We start from the raw sequence: 18214 nt of genomic DNA, 5'->3' as shown, positions 1-18214 counted from the left end.
ATAACAATGGAGGCGATGGGGGTAACCTGTTTGGGGGCCCATAGAATTGGACCCCCTTGTCCAATGTTCTTAAAACTTGGTGGGTATCTTAAAACTTGGTGGGCAGCTACCCTATGAGTTTGGAGCCTCTCCCTCAAACCACCTCCCCTCCAGCCCCCAGCCCCTTATGTTTTCACCATTGACTTCAATGGCCCATAGGATATAATGGGGCCGAATTGCCGCCGAATTTCGGTGGCAATTCGGCAGCAAGCAGATTCAGATCAGAGAATGTGAATCGGCCCGCAGCAGCCCAAAAGGGGCCCAAATGGGTCATTTTCGGGGGTGTATTTGGTTCAGAAGACCCGAATGCACATCCCTAATAGAAAGTACCATTCCTGACTCCTCCTTCCTGTCCTGAAGCCCCTAGGATTTTTGAGTGTGGTGTGCCACAAGAGCCCAGGGCTAGGGTTATAATATGGTGGGAGATACCACAGGCACCCCCCTCCGCATGAATGGAAGAAGCTGGTTTGGTTTCAAGTCTATGTCCCCATTATATGACAATCCTCTATCCAGGGGCTGACTCTGTTCTAGATGTCTCAATAGCAGAGGTCCATCAGTGGCTATTAGCCACAAGGTATAGATAGGGACTCTGGAGCAAGTGATGCTCTGTCATCTTGGTGCTTGGGGGGGTCAACAGTGGAAGGGCTTCTAATGTCCTGGCCCCACTGGTGGACCTCCTGATGGCACTGGTATTTCTGGCCACTGTGTGATACAGAGTGTTGGACTGGATGGGCCTTTGGCCTGATCCAACATTGGCATCTCTTATGTTCTTATGTTCTTATGTCTCATTTTTTTTGAAAAAGCTTAGTAATATTTTGTTTGTCATGTGTATTAAAGAAGTTTTTTTTAATGGGAACTATATTCTTCTTAGGCCAACTGCTGTTTTATTAAGTTGATGTAACTTTTAAAAATAATTGTAAGTGCAAACTCTGTGTTTCATTTGTGCATGCCAGTGTTTCTCATTCAGAGACAGAAATTAATTTATGGTAGTTACATTTCAAGTAATCGATAGCACGGAAGTGGCACCCTGGGTAAAGGGAGGTCAGGTTATTATAAACTGTTATCTGTGAAGTGTAAATCTTGTTTTTTCAAATATATTGCCCTGACTGCACAATGGGTCATAGACTAGAAAATGAGCTGGATGTTATATTTAATTACTTTGAAAATCCTTTGAAAGTCAGTGAAATTGAAGATTGAATGTATTTACCATGAATGAAAGGGGGGGGGAGAGAGATTGTTCTGTGCTACACCTTGACAATCAAGAGAACAACTCTAGCATGGCTGACAAACTCTTCCATTTTTAAAAGAGGGCTTTTAAACATGGATTCAAGGCAATGTAATGAACATCACAAATGCATATCTGCCCTTATGCAAAAACCTTTTCCCAATTTTCTGATCCTTTCATCTCATTTTCATCTCATTTTTAAAAGACAAACAACTTTTTATTCTGGTTTTTATTTTTATTTTTAAAAATCATGTGAAAACTAATTGTACAATATATTTCCCATCTGTAGCCACTAATTTTACTTCATATCAACATATTATTATGTTGACTGGATTGGAGCCAGCCAGTTTTTTTCACTCAGTCCTGCCCTCCTTCCCAAAGCAGCCATCCCATTTGTATTTTGTCCATGCAGGTCCCATGATCCCCAGCAGAGCACTTTTTGGTGGTCGAGGGAGAATCCTTAATTCCTTTTTCACCAGCTGATAAGATAACTCAGTATAGCAACAACAAGAACAATTTCATTTATAGCCTGCTTTTTTCACTGAGGCTTACGGTGGACTACAAACTATGAAAATCAATTAAATTAAACAGGAAAGACCTCCAATGAACAGTACAGCAGGGCTAGAGTTACAGAGACTGGAAAGCCATGTAAATAAAAGCTGCCTAAGGCAACAAAAATGTCTAAGTTATGACATATCTAGGGAATACAAAGGTAGAGGGCATTGCACTAAAGAAAGGGAGGTCATACGTACAGTAAACATTGTGATAAACTACAATATTATCCCTTATAGAAGCAACCTCCTGACCTGCTCCATTATACTACCATTTTAATCCTTTATAGAAATGCTCTCAGGGTTTCCACATTCTGTGAAACAACAGGAGTGGGGGGAGGGGGCTTCCTGACCACATCATGCAGTGGCTATCACAGAAAATGTGAGCAAACAGGCAGTTATCAGTGTTACCTATTTGTAGGGTGGCATTTTGATTGAAAATTAGCTGGGGGGGGGGTTGTGTTCCTCTTATAATATCAATTTGTTTTTACTATTTCTCAGCAAGCTAACCACGCTACTCCATTGTTCTGTAAATCTTGATAAATACCATTCCATATTATGAAAATTCCTGATAGAATGTTTTAGATGATTCCCAGATCAATTAGAAAATGCAGCTGCTATGTGTGGCTTTAAGAAGTTATTTTTCACCAATTGACCATAAACAAGGGAGAAACAGCCCAAGAACTTATGGCATGGTTTACCTCACATGCTAACTACGGTAATTAATTAAATAAAAATATGTGTATGCCTACCTTTCTCCCCTGTGTCCCAAAGTGGGTAACAGCACTATAAAAACAATAAATAACTATGTGATATAACAAATATTAAAACAAGGCTTTAAAAAATTCGGATCAGTATGGTGGTTTTCTCCAGAATGCCTGCTATGCCTCATAGCATCATTTTAAACAGAGTTAAACCCTTCTTGACACAATGACTTTAATGGATTTATTATGTCCTAGGGTTGTCAGGCTGAACCTGTCAACCAGCAGAAGGGTTGGAGTGGAGATGGGGGGGGGGAATAACATGGCTGGTGTTGCTATATCACTTCCCAGGATAACCTGGAAGTGATGTAGGGTAGCTCTAGGAATCTCTGGAACTCAGTGGTAAAACCAAAGAGTTTCCCAGTGAGAGCCAGTTTGGTGTAGTGTTTAAGAGGGCGGACTCTCATCTGGGAGAACCAGGCTTGATTCCCCACTCCACATACAGCTGCTGGTGTGACCATGGGTCAGTCATAAGTTCTTTCAGAGCTGTTCTCTCAGGGCAGTTCTCAAGAGAGCTCTCTCAGCCTCACCTACCTCACAGAGTGTCTGTTGTGGGGAGGGGAAGGAAAAGGAGATTGTAAACCACTCTCCTTCAGGTAGTGAAGGGTGGGATATAAATCCAGTCTTCTCTTCTTTCTATATCACTTCTGGGTTTTTCCCAGAAGTAACATGGCAATGCTGCTGATGTTATTTTCTTGTCTTTCTTTTTTCTTTTTACTTTTCTCCCACTGCTGCTCAGAGCCATAGCAGGAGACCTGGCAGCCCTATTATGTCCTCTGGGTGCATATAGAGAATAGTTGCCTTTTGAAGTCACCTTTGCTGTCTTTTTGCACCCAACAATAGGATACATCAAACTGAATGTAATATTTTGAAAACCCTTGGTATAAAACTTGTTATTATCTTATGTTGGTATATATTTATTCAAGGTGCTAATTAGATATAATTTATTTATGTCCATTATAGTCCACCTTTCTCTGGTAAATCACATTAACACAGCTTTGCAATTTAGAGTCCCTGAGATCTTACACAAAAAGCATATGCAACATGAGAATAAGATTAGCTGCAAGATACTTGCAAGGGTCATTCACAAACCTGGAAGTAGATCTAGCTTTATAGCTATATATTACTTGCTGCATTTTACTTGAGAGGAGAATTGGTACTTCCTTTTAGCTACTATATAATGGTCATTATACCTTGTGATACCTTTGAAATAAATTTCCTACTTATGTGTAAGGTTGATATATAGACATGCTAATAGGCCCCTGAAGGGAACCAGTGCTCATAACACACAGTGTCAGGCTTCATTTTTCTTTTCCTGAGGTTTATTGTGATCATACAGATGGCAACCGCTACAATGGATTCATTTTTCTGTTTCTTTCTCATTCTTGTTTTGGCACCAATTATCAGGTTTGGTGTCATAGTGTGCACTTTGGTATTTCTTCTTCTTAGCAAATATTCAGGTCTGGAATGTCATTGTTTGGGGTCTGAACCACAAAGATGTGAAATATTAGTTCTCATCATTCACTTGATAGACTGCTCAGCATGCCTATTTTTAGCATCCATTGTTACAATGCAGTGACCTTCTGGTAACATGCCACAGCCAGTGAAACAGGAATAGTTTTTTCTTGAAAACATTTTATAATCAGGACCTGACCCCACACCTCAAGAATGTGGTAGGCTTTGTATACTGCCCCTATAGAAATGGATAGAAGATTTTTAAAAAGAATGTCTTCTAGTGGGCTCAGCATAGCAAGGCAAATGAGAGCTGAATACAATGGTGTAGACTTTCCAATTTCCCGGGGGGGTGGGGGCTGGGGCTGGGCCAGAGGCATTGCTTTGCTAGGAGCAAGGGTGGCTCCTGGGGGAGGCTGAGCACCTTCCTGAAAATTTCGGCGGGGGCTGACGCCCCGCCGCCCCCACGAAGATTATGCCTATGGCTGAATACATCTTTCACTTGTGTTTGTGTGGCAGGCTCGAGCCTTTATTGTGATCAAGGGAAGCTGTTTCCTCAGGGGAGGGGAAGGCTTTTCCTGAGCAATGGCATAAATGGCAGGGCTCATGAATGGCTTATACTGGTGCATTGATCTGATAAACAGATCTATCAGGAGGGGTGCAAAAATAATTTGACCCCTTTGGATTATTTCAGGTGAGTAGCCATATTGGTCTGAAGCAGCAGGACAAAGTTTGAGTCCAGAGGCACCTTTAAGACCAACAAAGTTGTATTCAAGGTATAAGCTTTTGTGTGCAAGCACATTTCTTCAGATACAGTGAAAGAGAATTTCTTCAACCATTCCATACGGTGGTGGTGGTGGTTATACTTGCCAGGAAGGACCGATTAGAGTCAAGACAGAAACAGATATTCTATTTTTGTTTCTGTCTCTGGCTTGACTCTAATTGGCCCTTCCTGGCAACTATAACCCCCCACCCTCTTTCTTCCTATATGTAATAATTGAGGAAATTCTGTTTCACTGTATCCTAAGAAGTGTGCTTGCACATGAAAACTTATACCTTGAATAAAACTTTGTTGGTCTTAAAGGCACTACAGACTCAAACTTTGTCCCATTGGATTATATCTGGGCAGGAAACAGAATCCAGTAAAAAATAATAATAAAATAATCTGGCCCAATCCGGATAGGCCAGACTACCTCAATCTCATCAGATCTCAGAAGCCAAGCAGAGTCAGCCATGATCAATATTTGGATAAGAGGCCGCCAAGGAATACCTAGATTGATATGCAGAAGCAGGCAATGACAAACCACCTCTGAATTTCTCTTGCCTTGAAAACCCTACAGGATCATGATAAATTGGCTGTGACTCAATGACAAAACAAACAAACAAATAAATAATCTTGCAAATCAAAGGTATTTCTGGACCAGAATCAGGGCTCTTTTTGTAGAAAAAGCCCAGCAGGAACTCATTAGCATAATAGGCCACACCCAACAGCAGGAACTCATTAGAATATTAGTCCACACCCCTGACAGCACAGCTCATTACCACATTAGGCCACACCCCCATGTTACCAGAAGTGTGGTCATCCAGCCACACCCACCTTTTGCTTGTTATTCTGTTGACCTTGTTTGTTGTCAAAACCCAGGGCCTTTTTTTGTAGCAGGAACTCCTTTGCATGTTAGGCCACACACCCCTAATGTAGCCAATCCTAATGAGTTTCTGCTGTTAGGTGTGGCCTATTATGCTAATGAGTTCCTGCTGCGCGTGGCCAACTTGGGAGCCAGCCGGAACTCCGTTCCTGTGCGTTCCTGCCCAAAAATATCCCTGACCAGAATAAATAGATTTCTCTATCCCTCTTTTTTCTTTCTTTCAGGAATAATTTCAAAGAAAGTTAGAAGGAACTCAGTCTTGGGGCTTCACCTATAATTGGTAGTTAGAAGGTATTTCAAAGCCATAATTCCCTGCTTTGGTGAGTGTTCAGTTCTGTTGAATATCATGGAGCACAGCAACAGCAGGAAATTCTTTCCATGAATAACTGTTAGAATATATTTTAAGGCTTGAACTAGTATGGACAGAGGCTACTAATATGTCCCAAGTTGATGAAAAATTAAAAGGACACGGATCAAACGGCCCTCGGCCCTTGCGGCCGTTGGGCCAGGGAGGCACCTTTGCCGCCCAGTCAGAAGAGGCGAGCTCAGTTTAGGCACCAAACAGCGCCTAATACAGATAGTCGAGGAGGGAGGGGATGTGGGGCTTAAAAGCCCAGCCCCTCCCATCCTCGACAGCAGTCCTTTGAGGTCCTCGGCAGTGAGAAGCTCTGTGGCACGACCGACGTTTGGCACCTTGCCTGCGGGCTGCATAGCAGACGCTCCTCCTTGGGCCGACGGTGAGACATCAGCGGTGGGGAGGCATGGTGCACTGGGCTAGCGGTGCTGTGTCTCAGCGGCGGCATGTGCGGCAGCAACTCCAATGACGGCCTGAAGGCGCAGAGTGGCAGAGGATCTGAGGAGTACCTGCGGTGGATGGCAGTTCTGGGTGGCCCTTGCCAGCGCGGCTGCCTGCTTCACGGCAGGAGACAGTTTGGAGGCCTGCGGGACAGCAGGACCCAGCAGGCGCAGCTGAGCAGGCTCTGAAGTGGCTGGGGCAGTTGTGGGCATCACCTCATGGTGGTGCGGGTGGTGGTTGGTTCCCGGGTCAGCAGTCCGGCAATGTGCGGGCCCTTAGGAGGTTGCCTGTGAGGTCTTCAGGGCATTTTGAGGTCGTATTTTGCTGCCCCTTCTTGCGCTCCCCCCCCCACCTTGTTCTCTTATATGTTCAGGGGCTGGGTGGGATATTACCGGCAGGCTGGGCATAGGATCTCTTAAGGTGGCCATTTTGGGTGCAGATTGAGGCAGCCATTTTGTGGCGAGCCTGTGGTGGCCATTTTGTCTCCTCTAGGCAGCCATCATGATCTTATTTGGCAGCCATTTTGCATTTCTGCACAGCAGGTGGTTTAGTGCTTGTGTTTGAATGAGGGATATTCTCATTCTTGTGGGGTAGTGAGTTGACATTTCAGGGTATGGCTCCTAAGAAGGGCTCTGGCCACGCTAAAGTCAAGCAGCCAGCCCCCAAGCCTCCTCCCAAAAGACCTGCTCCTACTTTGTCTTCTTCCGATGAGGATGAGGATGAGGTGCAGCAGGCTATCATGACTCGCTTGTTGGTAGTGGAACAGACCACAGGAGTGTCTACCCCAGGTGCGAAGCCAGTGGGTGGAGCGCGTGGGCAGAAGGTAATGCGTTCTGCAACCAACAAGCATTTTCAAGCGGAGGTTTTGACCCATTTGTCTCTTGTCGAAGGGCGAACCACAATGCGGGGGCTGATAAGGACGGAGCCACTGGAAGTCAGGACAGTGGCACCCCTGCTACACCAATGCCTTCAGATCAGCAACGCCCGGCTGACCCATTCTGCAATTGCGTGTAAGTGCGGCATTCACCACACCGGAGGTAGTTGGCCTTGGTGCCAGCACTCGGCGGGTTGCTCAGTATCTACCCCTCAGATGGCAACAGCATGTGGTCATGTGTGTAGGCTGGCACATGGCTCCACCTCTTTGCCAGGCACCCCACAATCAGTTTGTGGTGCTGCATTATCACAACAGTGCAGCTCGTCCAGCACACCGTGGTGGGGGGGCATCACCTTGTAGTATGACATATGCTGGGCAACCACTGGGCAACCACCTTCTCCCCGCCACTAGGTTTGAGGAGACTACATGGATGTTTTTACCCTTTTATTCAGAGACATGGAAAAAAAGGGAAAGGAGGAGCTTGAAGACAGGGACAAGGAAAAGTATAGGAAGATGAAGGTGGATAGAACTTGGGACAACTGGGTGGCAGGTTTCCTCATATATGCCGGGGTGCTTTCTAAAGCTCAGCCCCTCAGAGCAGCTTCCCTTTTTCAATATTTTGACATAATTTACAAGGGATATACAGCCTTCACTGGCCCCGCCTGGCTTCAGTATGATCAGTTCAGGATGCGGGCTGCCATGAACCCGTCCCTGCGTTGGGATCAGATCCACCCCCATCTTTGGTTACAGGTTATGGCCTCCTCTAGGCCCAACACAGGGGATCACTCCCACAGTGGCCACCTTGTCCACCATGTGGCCACCCCCACTAGTTCCCACCTTCAGGCGGGGCAGGCAGTTCAACCCCACCAGATCTGCTGGGAATTTGGGGCCCAAGGGGTCTGTAATTGTAAGGCATGCCAATTCCGGCATGAGTTCCCTTTGTGTGTGGGCCCGCACCCCTTCTCCACATGCTTCCACAGGAAACCCCGTAAGGGTCGCTGGAGGCAGGATGGGGGTGGACCTTGTCAGGGTCATGGAAAGGGGGCCAACACCCATAAGGTTGAGAGTGCTTGAGGTGCTGTTACATGGTTATCCCCGAAGTTCTGATAGGTTATATTTGTTGAGGGGTTTTTCGCAGGGTTTTCACATTCCTTACCAAGGCGAGAGGTCTCCCTTCATGGCCCATAACTTACAATCCATATGGGGTATGGAGCACGTGGTTCGGAAAAAGGTTGAGAAGGAGGTGAAGGAGGGCAGGGTCCTGGGACCTTTTCCTTTCCTGCCCGTTCCTAATCTTCATGTGTCCCCATTGGGAATTGTGCCCAAGAAGGCCCCAGGGGAGTTTCGGCTTATCCACCATCTCTCTTATCCCAAGGGCAGTTCAGTTAATGATGCCATTCCTAAGGCTTTGTGTTCTGTCAGGTACACTTCTTTCAATCAGGCCATTTGCATTGTGCGTCACTGTGGTAAGGGAGCAGAGATGGCAAAATGCAACATTAAGTCTGTGTTTCGCCTCCTCCCAGTGCACCTGGAGGACTTTGAACTGCTGGGTTTTTGCTTCGAGGGCCATTACTATTTAGATTGAACTCTACCTACGGGCTGCTCTGTTTCTTGTGCCGCTTTTGAGTGATTCAGCTCCTTTTTGGAGTGGGCTCTCTGTGCTCGCACCGGATATAGCACAGTGGCTCATTACGTAGATGACTTCCTGTTTGTAGATCCCCTGGGGTCAGGAAGATGTGAGCAGCTGCTGGGTGCTTTTATGACTTTAGCGAGCGAGTTAGGTGTGCCTTTGGCACAGGAAAAGACTGAAGGTCCAACCTGGAGTTTCTTGCTTCTTTCTTGGCTGGAGTTTCTTGGCTGGGGTTTCTTGCTTCTTTCAATGGTATTTCATTTTAGAGGGAGGATCTCAAGTTAGAGGCAGAGCTTCAGGTCCATTCGGACGCTGCAGGATCATCTGGTTTGGGGGTTTATTTCCGCAGGAACTGGTGCACTGTGGTGTGGCCAGTGGCCTGGGTAGCGGAGGGTCTGATGTCTGACCTTACTTTTTTGGAGTTTTTTCCTATCCTGGTTGCAGTTCACATATGGGGTGAAGAGTTGACCAACTGGCTCCTCCCTTTGAGCCTAGCAGCTCAGGGGATGGAGCTATGGGGTGGTCCTGCAATGGCTAGCCAGCCAGGTGGGAGCCACTGCTGATGGCTCCCGCTTGGGGCAGTGTGGCTCACCCTATACCATGAGGTAAGGGAGGGGTCTTAGACCCCTGGCCTTGACCATACCGCATAACTGTGTTGCCCTTGCCATTTTTGTTCCAGTTAAAGTTGTCAGTTAATAAAGTGGCCCAATGGTTAAACCCATCATCTGTGTCTGCCTCGTAATTATGGCTTGGGGGGCAAATGAGAATTGAGAACTATGAGTAGAGTAACTTGTTTATTTAAAGGGCTTTTTTAATTTCAAAAGCCAAAAAAAAAATTAGAAAACCATAAATGGTGTTAGATCTCTTTTTATTTTGAAACAACTCTCCCTGAACAAAAAATTATAGACAATAATTACAATATTACAAATACAAAATTTAAAGCTTGCTGATATAGCAATTACTTAATTAACACTCGGTCTTGGTTATTTACTCATTCCCATTATTCTATTTAATGTAAAAGTGGGGCACAATTGTACAGATTGTCATATTTAATTGCTTCCTGCAAAATTCAAAAACAGATTTCCAGCTATCAGAAAAAAACAACACTTTTAAAATATGTCTGTCTCTTTGTTGAACTAGTTGTGGCATTTTTGATACCCCATAGTTTTTGAATTCAAGATTTGATTGTGAGATTTTACTAATTTTCCAGTTTTTTGCTAATAGCAAGTTTGCAGCTGTAGTCATGTCAAGAATCATCCTTATACTGATTTTTGGACTATATGCATTAACTAGTCCTAGTAATACTACCTTGGGATCTGAAGTCTGTAATATGATACATTTTGGTAAGAATCTCAGCCCAGAATGTTTTCACCCCTGCAAACGTGTATAAGAATTGTGAACTATGAGTGGGGTAACCTCCTAACTAGAATCGAAAAAGAAGCTAGGGGGTGTTTATGAGTCTGTCTACATGTGTATATACAATCATACATACAAATACCCTCTTGGGTAACCATACCTGTCTTAAAATGGGATCTGAACAGCTTCTTTAGAGTGCAAGATACTAAAAGTAATGAATGCATTAGATACCATGAAAAACACACCTGAAAAACTGGCCACTCTCTGGTGGCTATTGAACTTTCTTCCACCAGTCAATCTGTGTTTACAATGCTCAATACAACCAGCAGATTTTAATTGCATTAACTTTGCAGCACCAGAGGTGGCATAACTTTCATGCGAGCTAATTAGATTTGCTCAATTTAAACAGACACATTAATGCAGCTCAGCAAGGCTCAATTAAATCTGTTTTCAAAGCAAAATCACAATGTGAAGCATTCTGGGTAATGTGATGCAAATTGCCATATTGGCAGAGAAGTTGAGTGAGTTGTTAGTGATGCCTATTGGCACAAAAGTAACTTTTTGCAGTCAGATTGCTAAGGCAAAAACAGCAAGACATTACTGGCCCACTTGCTTCTTGTGGCTTTCCAGGCTGATGCTGGTGTCTTCCAAAGCCATGAAAGTTGATTTGTAACTTTATTTAGAAGATTGATGCATCCTCCAACGTTGCCTAACTTTTGCGCCTACTGAGTCACAGCAGAACATTCTGACATGAGAAGATTTTAAAATAGTTGTCTTTTCTTGGTGCTTTAACTTCTACTCAGCTTGAAGTAATTTGTACAGATCTTTATTTTTTATTTATTTAAAAATTTGTTATATACTTAGTTCCTGGCTACACGGGGCAGCCAGAGTAAAGGGGAGCTTGGGGTAGAATACAATAGACCACTGGGATCCTGGCCATCACCTATCAGGACGCGAGGAGTGTGTAATAGCTTATTGTTGGGAGTAGGTGTGTTTGGGGTGTGCCGTTTGATGGGAATATAAACAGGGCTGCGGCCCTGATAGGGTTGTATTTAGTTTGAGTTACGCACAATAAATTATGAGCTGATCACTACTTGTGTGTTGAACCCAGTATATTTCAAAATTTATATCCTGCTGTTCTACCAATTGGTCTTTAAGGTAATTTGCATACATATGTTAAAAAAGTACAAGAAACATCAAAATCTGATTTAGGAAAGCTAGGCTTAATAGAAAAGCACAAACAGAAAGAATAGCAGCAAAACAGATAGCAACTAAAGGCAGTTAAGCAATGCAATATTCTACCTACACCTTATTAAAATAAGACTTTAGACCTGGCACCTAAAAAAGATGGAGAGTAACTGTCAGGTGAGTTGCTGGGGGAGAAGATTCCTTAATTGGAATACAAAACTTATTCTGTCCCTGGTGGTCATTTTCCTAAACTCAGGACGCCCAGAATGGGGCCCAGTTAATACCTTGAATCTTGTTTACTGCAGGGAACAGTGATGTAACTTGGGAACAGTCGAGGCAAACTCAACTTTTTAATGAAGTACAAACAGGTTCTGAACCAGAAACTCAAAAGGGAGGCTGACAAAAGTAGCAGAAAGTTTCTTGTCTAGACTTTTTCATGTTGTGCTAGCTTTCCAGTAACAGAAAGTAATTATGCGGGAGAACTTTGAAAAATGTCTCTCTTGCCTGCCATCTGAAACAGTACAGTCAATTCTACCACCTCAGCTCTCTGCCACCTCATTCTGTCATGTGTGTAGGTGCCCATCCTCCCTGCCACAGCAGGTTCAGGGCAGCTCACATCATTATTACTGGTAAAACAACTTCTCAATTAAAATTACAATAAATTAAGTCTAAAAACAATACATAAAGTGGTAGCAATTTACCACATTATTTTGAATTTACCACATTCTTTTGATAATTCAGTTTAACATACTGTAAAATTTAATCATATTTAGGCCTTTCTGCAGCTATTTGTATCTGTCATTTCCTGACCCAACAAGTGGAATTCCACGCATGAATGCCAGGGATTGGCTTGCCTTAGCCACCATTGGAGACAAGGAAGGCATGAGGCTTAATTGGGTAGCCATATCTGAAGCAGCCAATTGGGAAGTGGAATTTTGCCACTTATATTGCGGCCATGCATCTTTTGTGTAGGCTTTCCTGCTGGCTGCTGAAAAGGGTGGTCACACATGTGAAGGCTGCTGAGCTTTAAGCTTTGTTCAGTCTCCATGAGAGTTGCATGCAGCAGGAGTGTGATCAGAGAGAGTGTATTGTAATGTCTTGGGATGATTACATGAATCACCTCATAGGACTCCCATGTTAAGCTTCGAGCCAGACCAGGGCTCCTCTGAGCGAACTTCCTATTGGTCGCTTCGTAACAGCGACCAATCAGAACGATACCATTCCCTAGGAGGGAAAGACTCCCATTGGTCTTTATTCTAGCAATCTCATTGGTTGTTATTTGTAAATAGGCGTGGCTACATTAGCCCGGTTATGTTTAAAAGGAGCATAAGCTCCCACTGTTTTCTGTTCTGGTTTCTTACTGAGTTAGTGCTTGCTCGTTACTTCCAATAAAGCTGAATCACTTGCTGAATCACTGTACGAGTCCTTTGTTAGCGCGATCTAACAATTGGCGACGAGGGTGGGATGTTAGAGCAGGTAGGCAGCCCTGCGGACATCCACACTTCGGACTCGGAAGAAAGCGGGCAGAGCACAGCAGCCGATCCGGCGGAGGCGCCACCAGCTCCGGTGCCCAAGTCTCCCCCGATGGCTGGAAGCCAGAAGTTCGAGTGCTTCGAACCCTCCTCAGAAGACTGGGACTCCTACCTGTCCAGGTTCGAGTTCCATCTGGAGACCCACGACATCACCGATGAGGCGAAGAAACGAGCATGCCTCCTGAGTTCCTGCGGGAAGGGGACCTTCGACATAGCCAGGTCGTTGGTGGCCCCAACTGATATAAAGACTGTCACCTACGCTGACATCACGGAGAAGCTTAAGGCTCACTATTCTCCACAACCGTCGGAGATCGCCTGCCGGCACGCTTTTTACAAGCGGAACCAGGCCGGAGGCGAGACCATCGCAGATTTCGTGGCGGCCCTTCGCAAAGCCGCACGGCCATGTAATTTCCACAACGTGGAGGAAGCCCTCAGAGACCGTCTCGTCTGCGGTCTCAAAGATGAAAGGCTGCAACAGAGGCTGTTCGCCCGCACCACCCTGACCTGGGCAGTGGCCTACGAAGAGGCCGTGGCCGCGGAAGCAGCGGAGAAGTCCACGAAGGAGGTCCGCCAGCGGGTGGCAGAGCCCAGTATACACGCTCAACGAGACAGCGAGGGCGAAGACGCGGATGATGACGTCAACGCGGTTCGAGGCAAGCGGACCCCAGCGAAGACTACCAACGTCAAGCCTTGCTCCGGTTGTGGCGGGAAGCACCAGCGCGGCTCCTGTTGGGCTCGTGATGTCGACTGCAGAGCGTGTGGGCGGCGTGGTCATCTGGCCAGAGTCTGCAGATCAGCGAAGAAGGATCCCTCAACTAACAACCGGTCAGCGCAGAGGGGCACTCCAGTCAGCACCCAAGGCAAGACCCGTTCCTCAGCATCGGAAGCAAGCTGCCAGTTGACGGCGACCTTGTCGAGCGCATCGGCCGTAAATCGCACCAGCAGCCAGGGCAAGATCACCGTGACTCCACTCCTCGACGGCCGACCCTGTACAATGGAGGTGGACTCAGGATCGTCCGTGACGGTGATTTCTGCCGCGTCCTGGCGCCAGTTGTTCCCGAACCGAAGCCGGCGGCGGCTCCAGCCTGCGGGAACCAGAGTGTCCGACTTCCAGGGCAACCGAATTCCCTTGGCCGGACGGGACTCTGTTACTGTTGAGTATAAGGGGAAATGTGTTAAACTGTCATTCCTGATTGCAGAGGGAGACCGGGTTAACCTGCTAGGGTTAGATTGGTTTGAGCCATTGGGCATCGGTATTTCTGGGATTAACAGGATGTCTGAAAATAAATGGGGCATGCTGTACGACCTGTTCCCTGATGTATTTGCCGAAGGGTTGGGAAGGTACAAGGGCCCCCCGGTTGCGTTTGACTTAGATCCGTCAGTCAAACCTATTAGGTTGAAGTATCGGAAAGTACCTGTGTCTCTCAAACATAAGGTGGAAAAAGAGATTGACAAACTAGTTGAGCAAGGGGTTTTAGAGCCAGTACCATACAGCAAATGGGAGACCCCGATCGTAACCCCTGTCAAATCAGATGGGTCCATACGACTATGCGCCGATTACAAATGTACGATTAACAAGGCGCTGCAGCAACATTCGTACCCGGTCCCGGTAATAAGCCACATTTTGGCTTCCCTGGGGGGTGGCAAGATTTTCGCCAAATTTGACCTGGCCCAGGCATACCAGCAGTTGCCTGTCACCCCGGAGGCTGCCGAGGCCCAAACAATTGTAACCCACCAAGGGGCTTTTAAAGTGAACAGGCTGCAATTCGGGGTCAACGTAGCACCTGGGATTTTTCAGGGCCTCATGGAACGTCTACTAAGGGGGGTACCTGGCACAGTGCCCTATTTTGACGACGTGCTGATTGCGGGCGGGTCTGAACAGGAACTACTGGACCGGGTTAAAGAGGTCCTCAGGCGTTTTCAAAATGCCGGCCTCAGAGTTAAGCGCTCAAAATGCACGCTCGGGGTGGAAAGTGTGGACTTCCTGGGGTTTCGCATTGACGCAGAGGGAGTCCACCCCACGGATGAGAAGGTATCTGCAATCCAAAACGCCCCCAGGCCGGTGAGTAAGAAGGAGCTCCAATCCTTTTTAGGACTCCTGAATTTTTATCATGCGTTTTTACCGCATAAGGCATCAGTGGCGGCCCCTTTGCACGCGCTTTTGCACAAGGAGGCAAAATGGAAGTGGGGGCAGGCCGAGGAAAAGGCTTTTGTGGGAGTCAAGGAGCTGCTGACATCTAATGCCGTACTCACGCATTATGATGAACACAAGCTCCTGGTGTTAGCTGCTGACGCTTCACCGTTTGGAGTAGGCGCAGTTTTAAGCCATCTGATGCCTGATGGGAGCGAAGCGCCTATCGCTTTTTATTCTAGATCACTATCTGCGGCAGAGCGGAACTATGCCCAGATAGACAAGGAGGGTCTGGCGTTGGTAGCGGCTGTCAAAAAGTTCCATGATTTTATTTTTGGCAGACGATTTTTGCTGGTCACTGACCACAAGCCGCTACTGGGGATTTTTGCGCCCGATAAGCAATTGCCAAACATCATGTCCCCACGCATGCTTAGATGGGCGATATTTTTGCAGGCTTATGATTTTGACTTAGAGCACCGGCCTGGGAAAGCGATTGGGCATGCGGATGCCCTCAGCCGGTGCCCGGTGCCGGACATTGGCGCAGACCCTGCCCCCGCCTGTGAGGTCTTGGCAATTGAGGAGCTTCCTCGACCCCCGGTATCATCCAGGGACATTGCAGCACACACGGCCAAGGATAGCGTGCTGTCCCGAGTATTAAACTGGGTTTGGAGGGGGTGGCCGGTTGGAAGCGTTGAACCGGAGTTCGGCCCTTACAAAAGCCGTCAAAATGAACTATCCATTTCTAAGGGCTGTGTATTATGGGGGAACAGGGTGGTGGTTCCTGACAAACTCAGGACGAGAGTGTTAGAGTCGCTGCACGAGGGTCACCCCGGTATGGTACACACCAAAGCGTTGGCCAGAGGGTATGTCTGGTGGCCGGGGCTGGACAAAGAGATCGAAGAATGGGTACGAGGGTGTCCCAAATGCCAGCAAGTCAGACCCGATCCCCCACAAGCTACACCCCAAGGCTGGGAGTCATCTGGTAAACCCTGGGCCAGATTGCATATAGATTTTGCTGGCCCTCTCCAAGGGCAAATGTTCCTAATTGTGGTGGACGCTATGTCCAAATGGCTGGAGGTCGTGCATATGAAATCGACCACATCACTTGCTGTGATCCATGCGCTCCGCCGACTTTTTGCCACCCACGGGTTGCCTGACGTCATCGTCAGTGACAACGGGCCTCAATTTGTGTCTGAGGAATTTAGGCTCTTCCTCACGAGTAATGGCATACGCCAAATGACTTCGGCCCCTTTCCATCCGGCATCTAATGGCCAAGCCGAACGGATGGTCAGGACGGCCAAAGAGGCCCTGGGTAAAATGGACGAAGGGGACTGGAGCCAGAGGCTGGGCTCCTTTCTTTTGCTGCAGCACACCACCCCCTGTAGTGCTACAGGCCGTAGTCCGGCCGAATTGTTAATGGGGCGGAGACTCACGACCCGTTTGAACCGTATGCACCCAGACCTATCAGAAGATCAGTCCGAGCGTACCACTGCGCAACCGAAGGTGCGCATGTTTGAAAAAGGGGACAAGGTTTTCGCACGAAATTATGCAAACGGGCACTTGTGGCTTCCTGGGGTTATATCCGACTCTGTGGGTACTCGAATGTATGTGGTGCAGTTAGCTGACGGTCGAATATGGCGGCGCCACATAGATCAGTTAAGGAGACGTTGGGCTAGGGACAGCGCTGACTCTCCGACGGCTGAATCCCCTGATGTCGAGTGGACACCCCCAGAGCAGGCGGTGAGTACCGAAAGGCCCGGTACTGTCCCCGAGTCAGGGCAGAACCCTGTGTGCGGGGCTGAAATCCCAGTCGAGTCTGTGCCTGATCCAGGCTGTAGTGGACCCCACTCTGACCCACAACCTTGTCTGCCCGTGGAGCCTGCACCGCTCCGCAGGTCCCAGCGTTCGCGGCAAATGCCGACTTATCTGAAGGACTATGAGTGTAAATACTGTTGGAATAACTGATGTACAAAGGGTGTATGTATGTATGTAAATAATAAAACAAATGGGATGATGGCTTAACTTAGGGGGGAGGAATTGTAATGTCTTGGGATGATTACATGAATCACCTCATAGGACTCCCATGTTAAGCTTCGAGCCAGACCAGGGCTCCTCTGAGCGAACTTCCTATTGGTCGCTTCGTAACAGCGACCAATCAGAACGATACCATTCCCTAGGAGGGAAAGACTCCCATTGGTCTTTATTCTAGCAATCTCATTGGTTGTTATTTGTAAATAGGCGTGGCTACATTAGCCCGGTTATGTTTAAAAGGAGCATAAGCTCCCACTGTTTTCTGTTCTGGTTTCTTACTGAGTTAGTGCTTGCTCGTTACTTCCAATAAAGCTGAATCACTTGCTGAATCACTGTACGAGTCCTTTGTTAGCGCGATCTAACATGTATTGTGTTGAGTGTTTTTTGAAGCAGTTATTTTCTGATTGTAAGAAGAAGGCTTCAGAGAAAAATTGGGTACATTGCAAACTCTCACTCCATACTTGTGTAAATTAATAAGGTAGGAAATTAGTGATGTTGAAAGCTGAGAAAAACCAAGAGAGAAAAAAATTGAGTACATTGAAAATCAATGGTGTCATTTCTCTTCAGGTGCAGACCCAATCAGAGGAAGCAAGTACTTAATAGAATTACAGAATATCAGTTCTCTCAACAAACAAAGAAAAAAGAAAAAAAGAAAAAAGATTCTTAATTATACTGTATTTCAGCTAAACAAAGTCAGTAAGTGCTCGATCTAGCCCTTATTGCCGGAGTTCAGTCTTGCTTCAAATTGGCTAAGCTCAAACATACCGCGAAACCATAACTGGGGGGGGAGCCTCCCACCAACAAACCAAACCTTAAAGATTGTCAGGCAAACATTAAAGAGGAACAAAAGAAAAGAAAAAAAAAACTTTCTTTCCTGTAAAGTGTTGGCTACTCACAGTCCGTTAAAATAGCATCATGTTGACTCGGTTTCTAACCCCCCCCCCCTTACTCTGGAAGTGACAGTTCAGACACTACCACGTCTCTTCTTCTGCAGAGTGCTGT

The 18214-nt window shown here is 46.6% G+C and overlaps 1 protein-coding gene across 1 annotated transcript; it reads left to right on the top strand.

The window, feature by feature from the left end:
- The first annotated feature begins 7083 nt into the window (after positions 1 to 7083).
- On the top strand, positions 7084 to 17812 carry LOC107122482 (uncharacterized protein K02A2.6-like). Its single transcript, XM_015425583.1, has 4 exons — positions 7084 to 7293; positions 14477 to 15661; positions 15812 to 16468; positions 17780 to 17812. Exons 1-4 carry the CDS (start codon positions 7084 to 7086, stop codon positions 17810 to 17812), a joined length of 2085 nt encoding a protein of 694 aa, XP_015281069.1.
- Positions 17813 to 18214: the final 402 nt, after the last annotated feature.

The sequence above is a fragment of the Gekko japonicus genome, unplaced genomic scaffold, assembly GCF_001447785.1.
Source record: "Gekko japonicus isolate JY-2015 unplaced genomic scaffold, Gekko_japonicus_V1.1 scaffold909, whole genome shotgun sequence".
Taxonomy (NCBI): Eukaryota; Metazoa; Chordata; class Lepidosauria; order Squamata; family Gekkonidae; genus Gekko; species Gekko japonicus.
The sequence above is the reverse complement of the archived record's forward strand: the minus strand, read 5'-3'. Positions and strand labels throughout refer to the sequence as shown.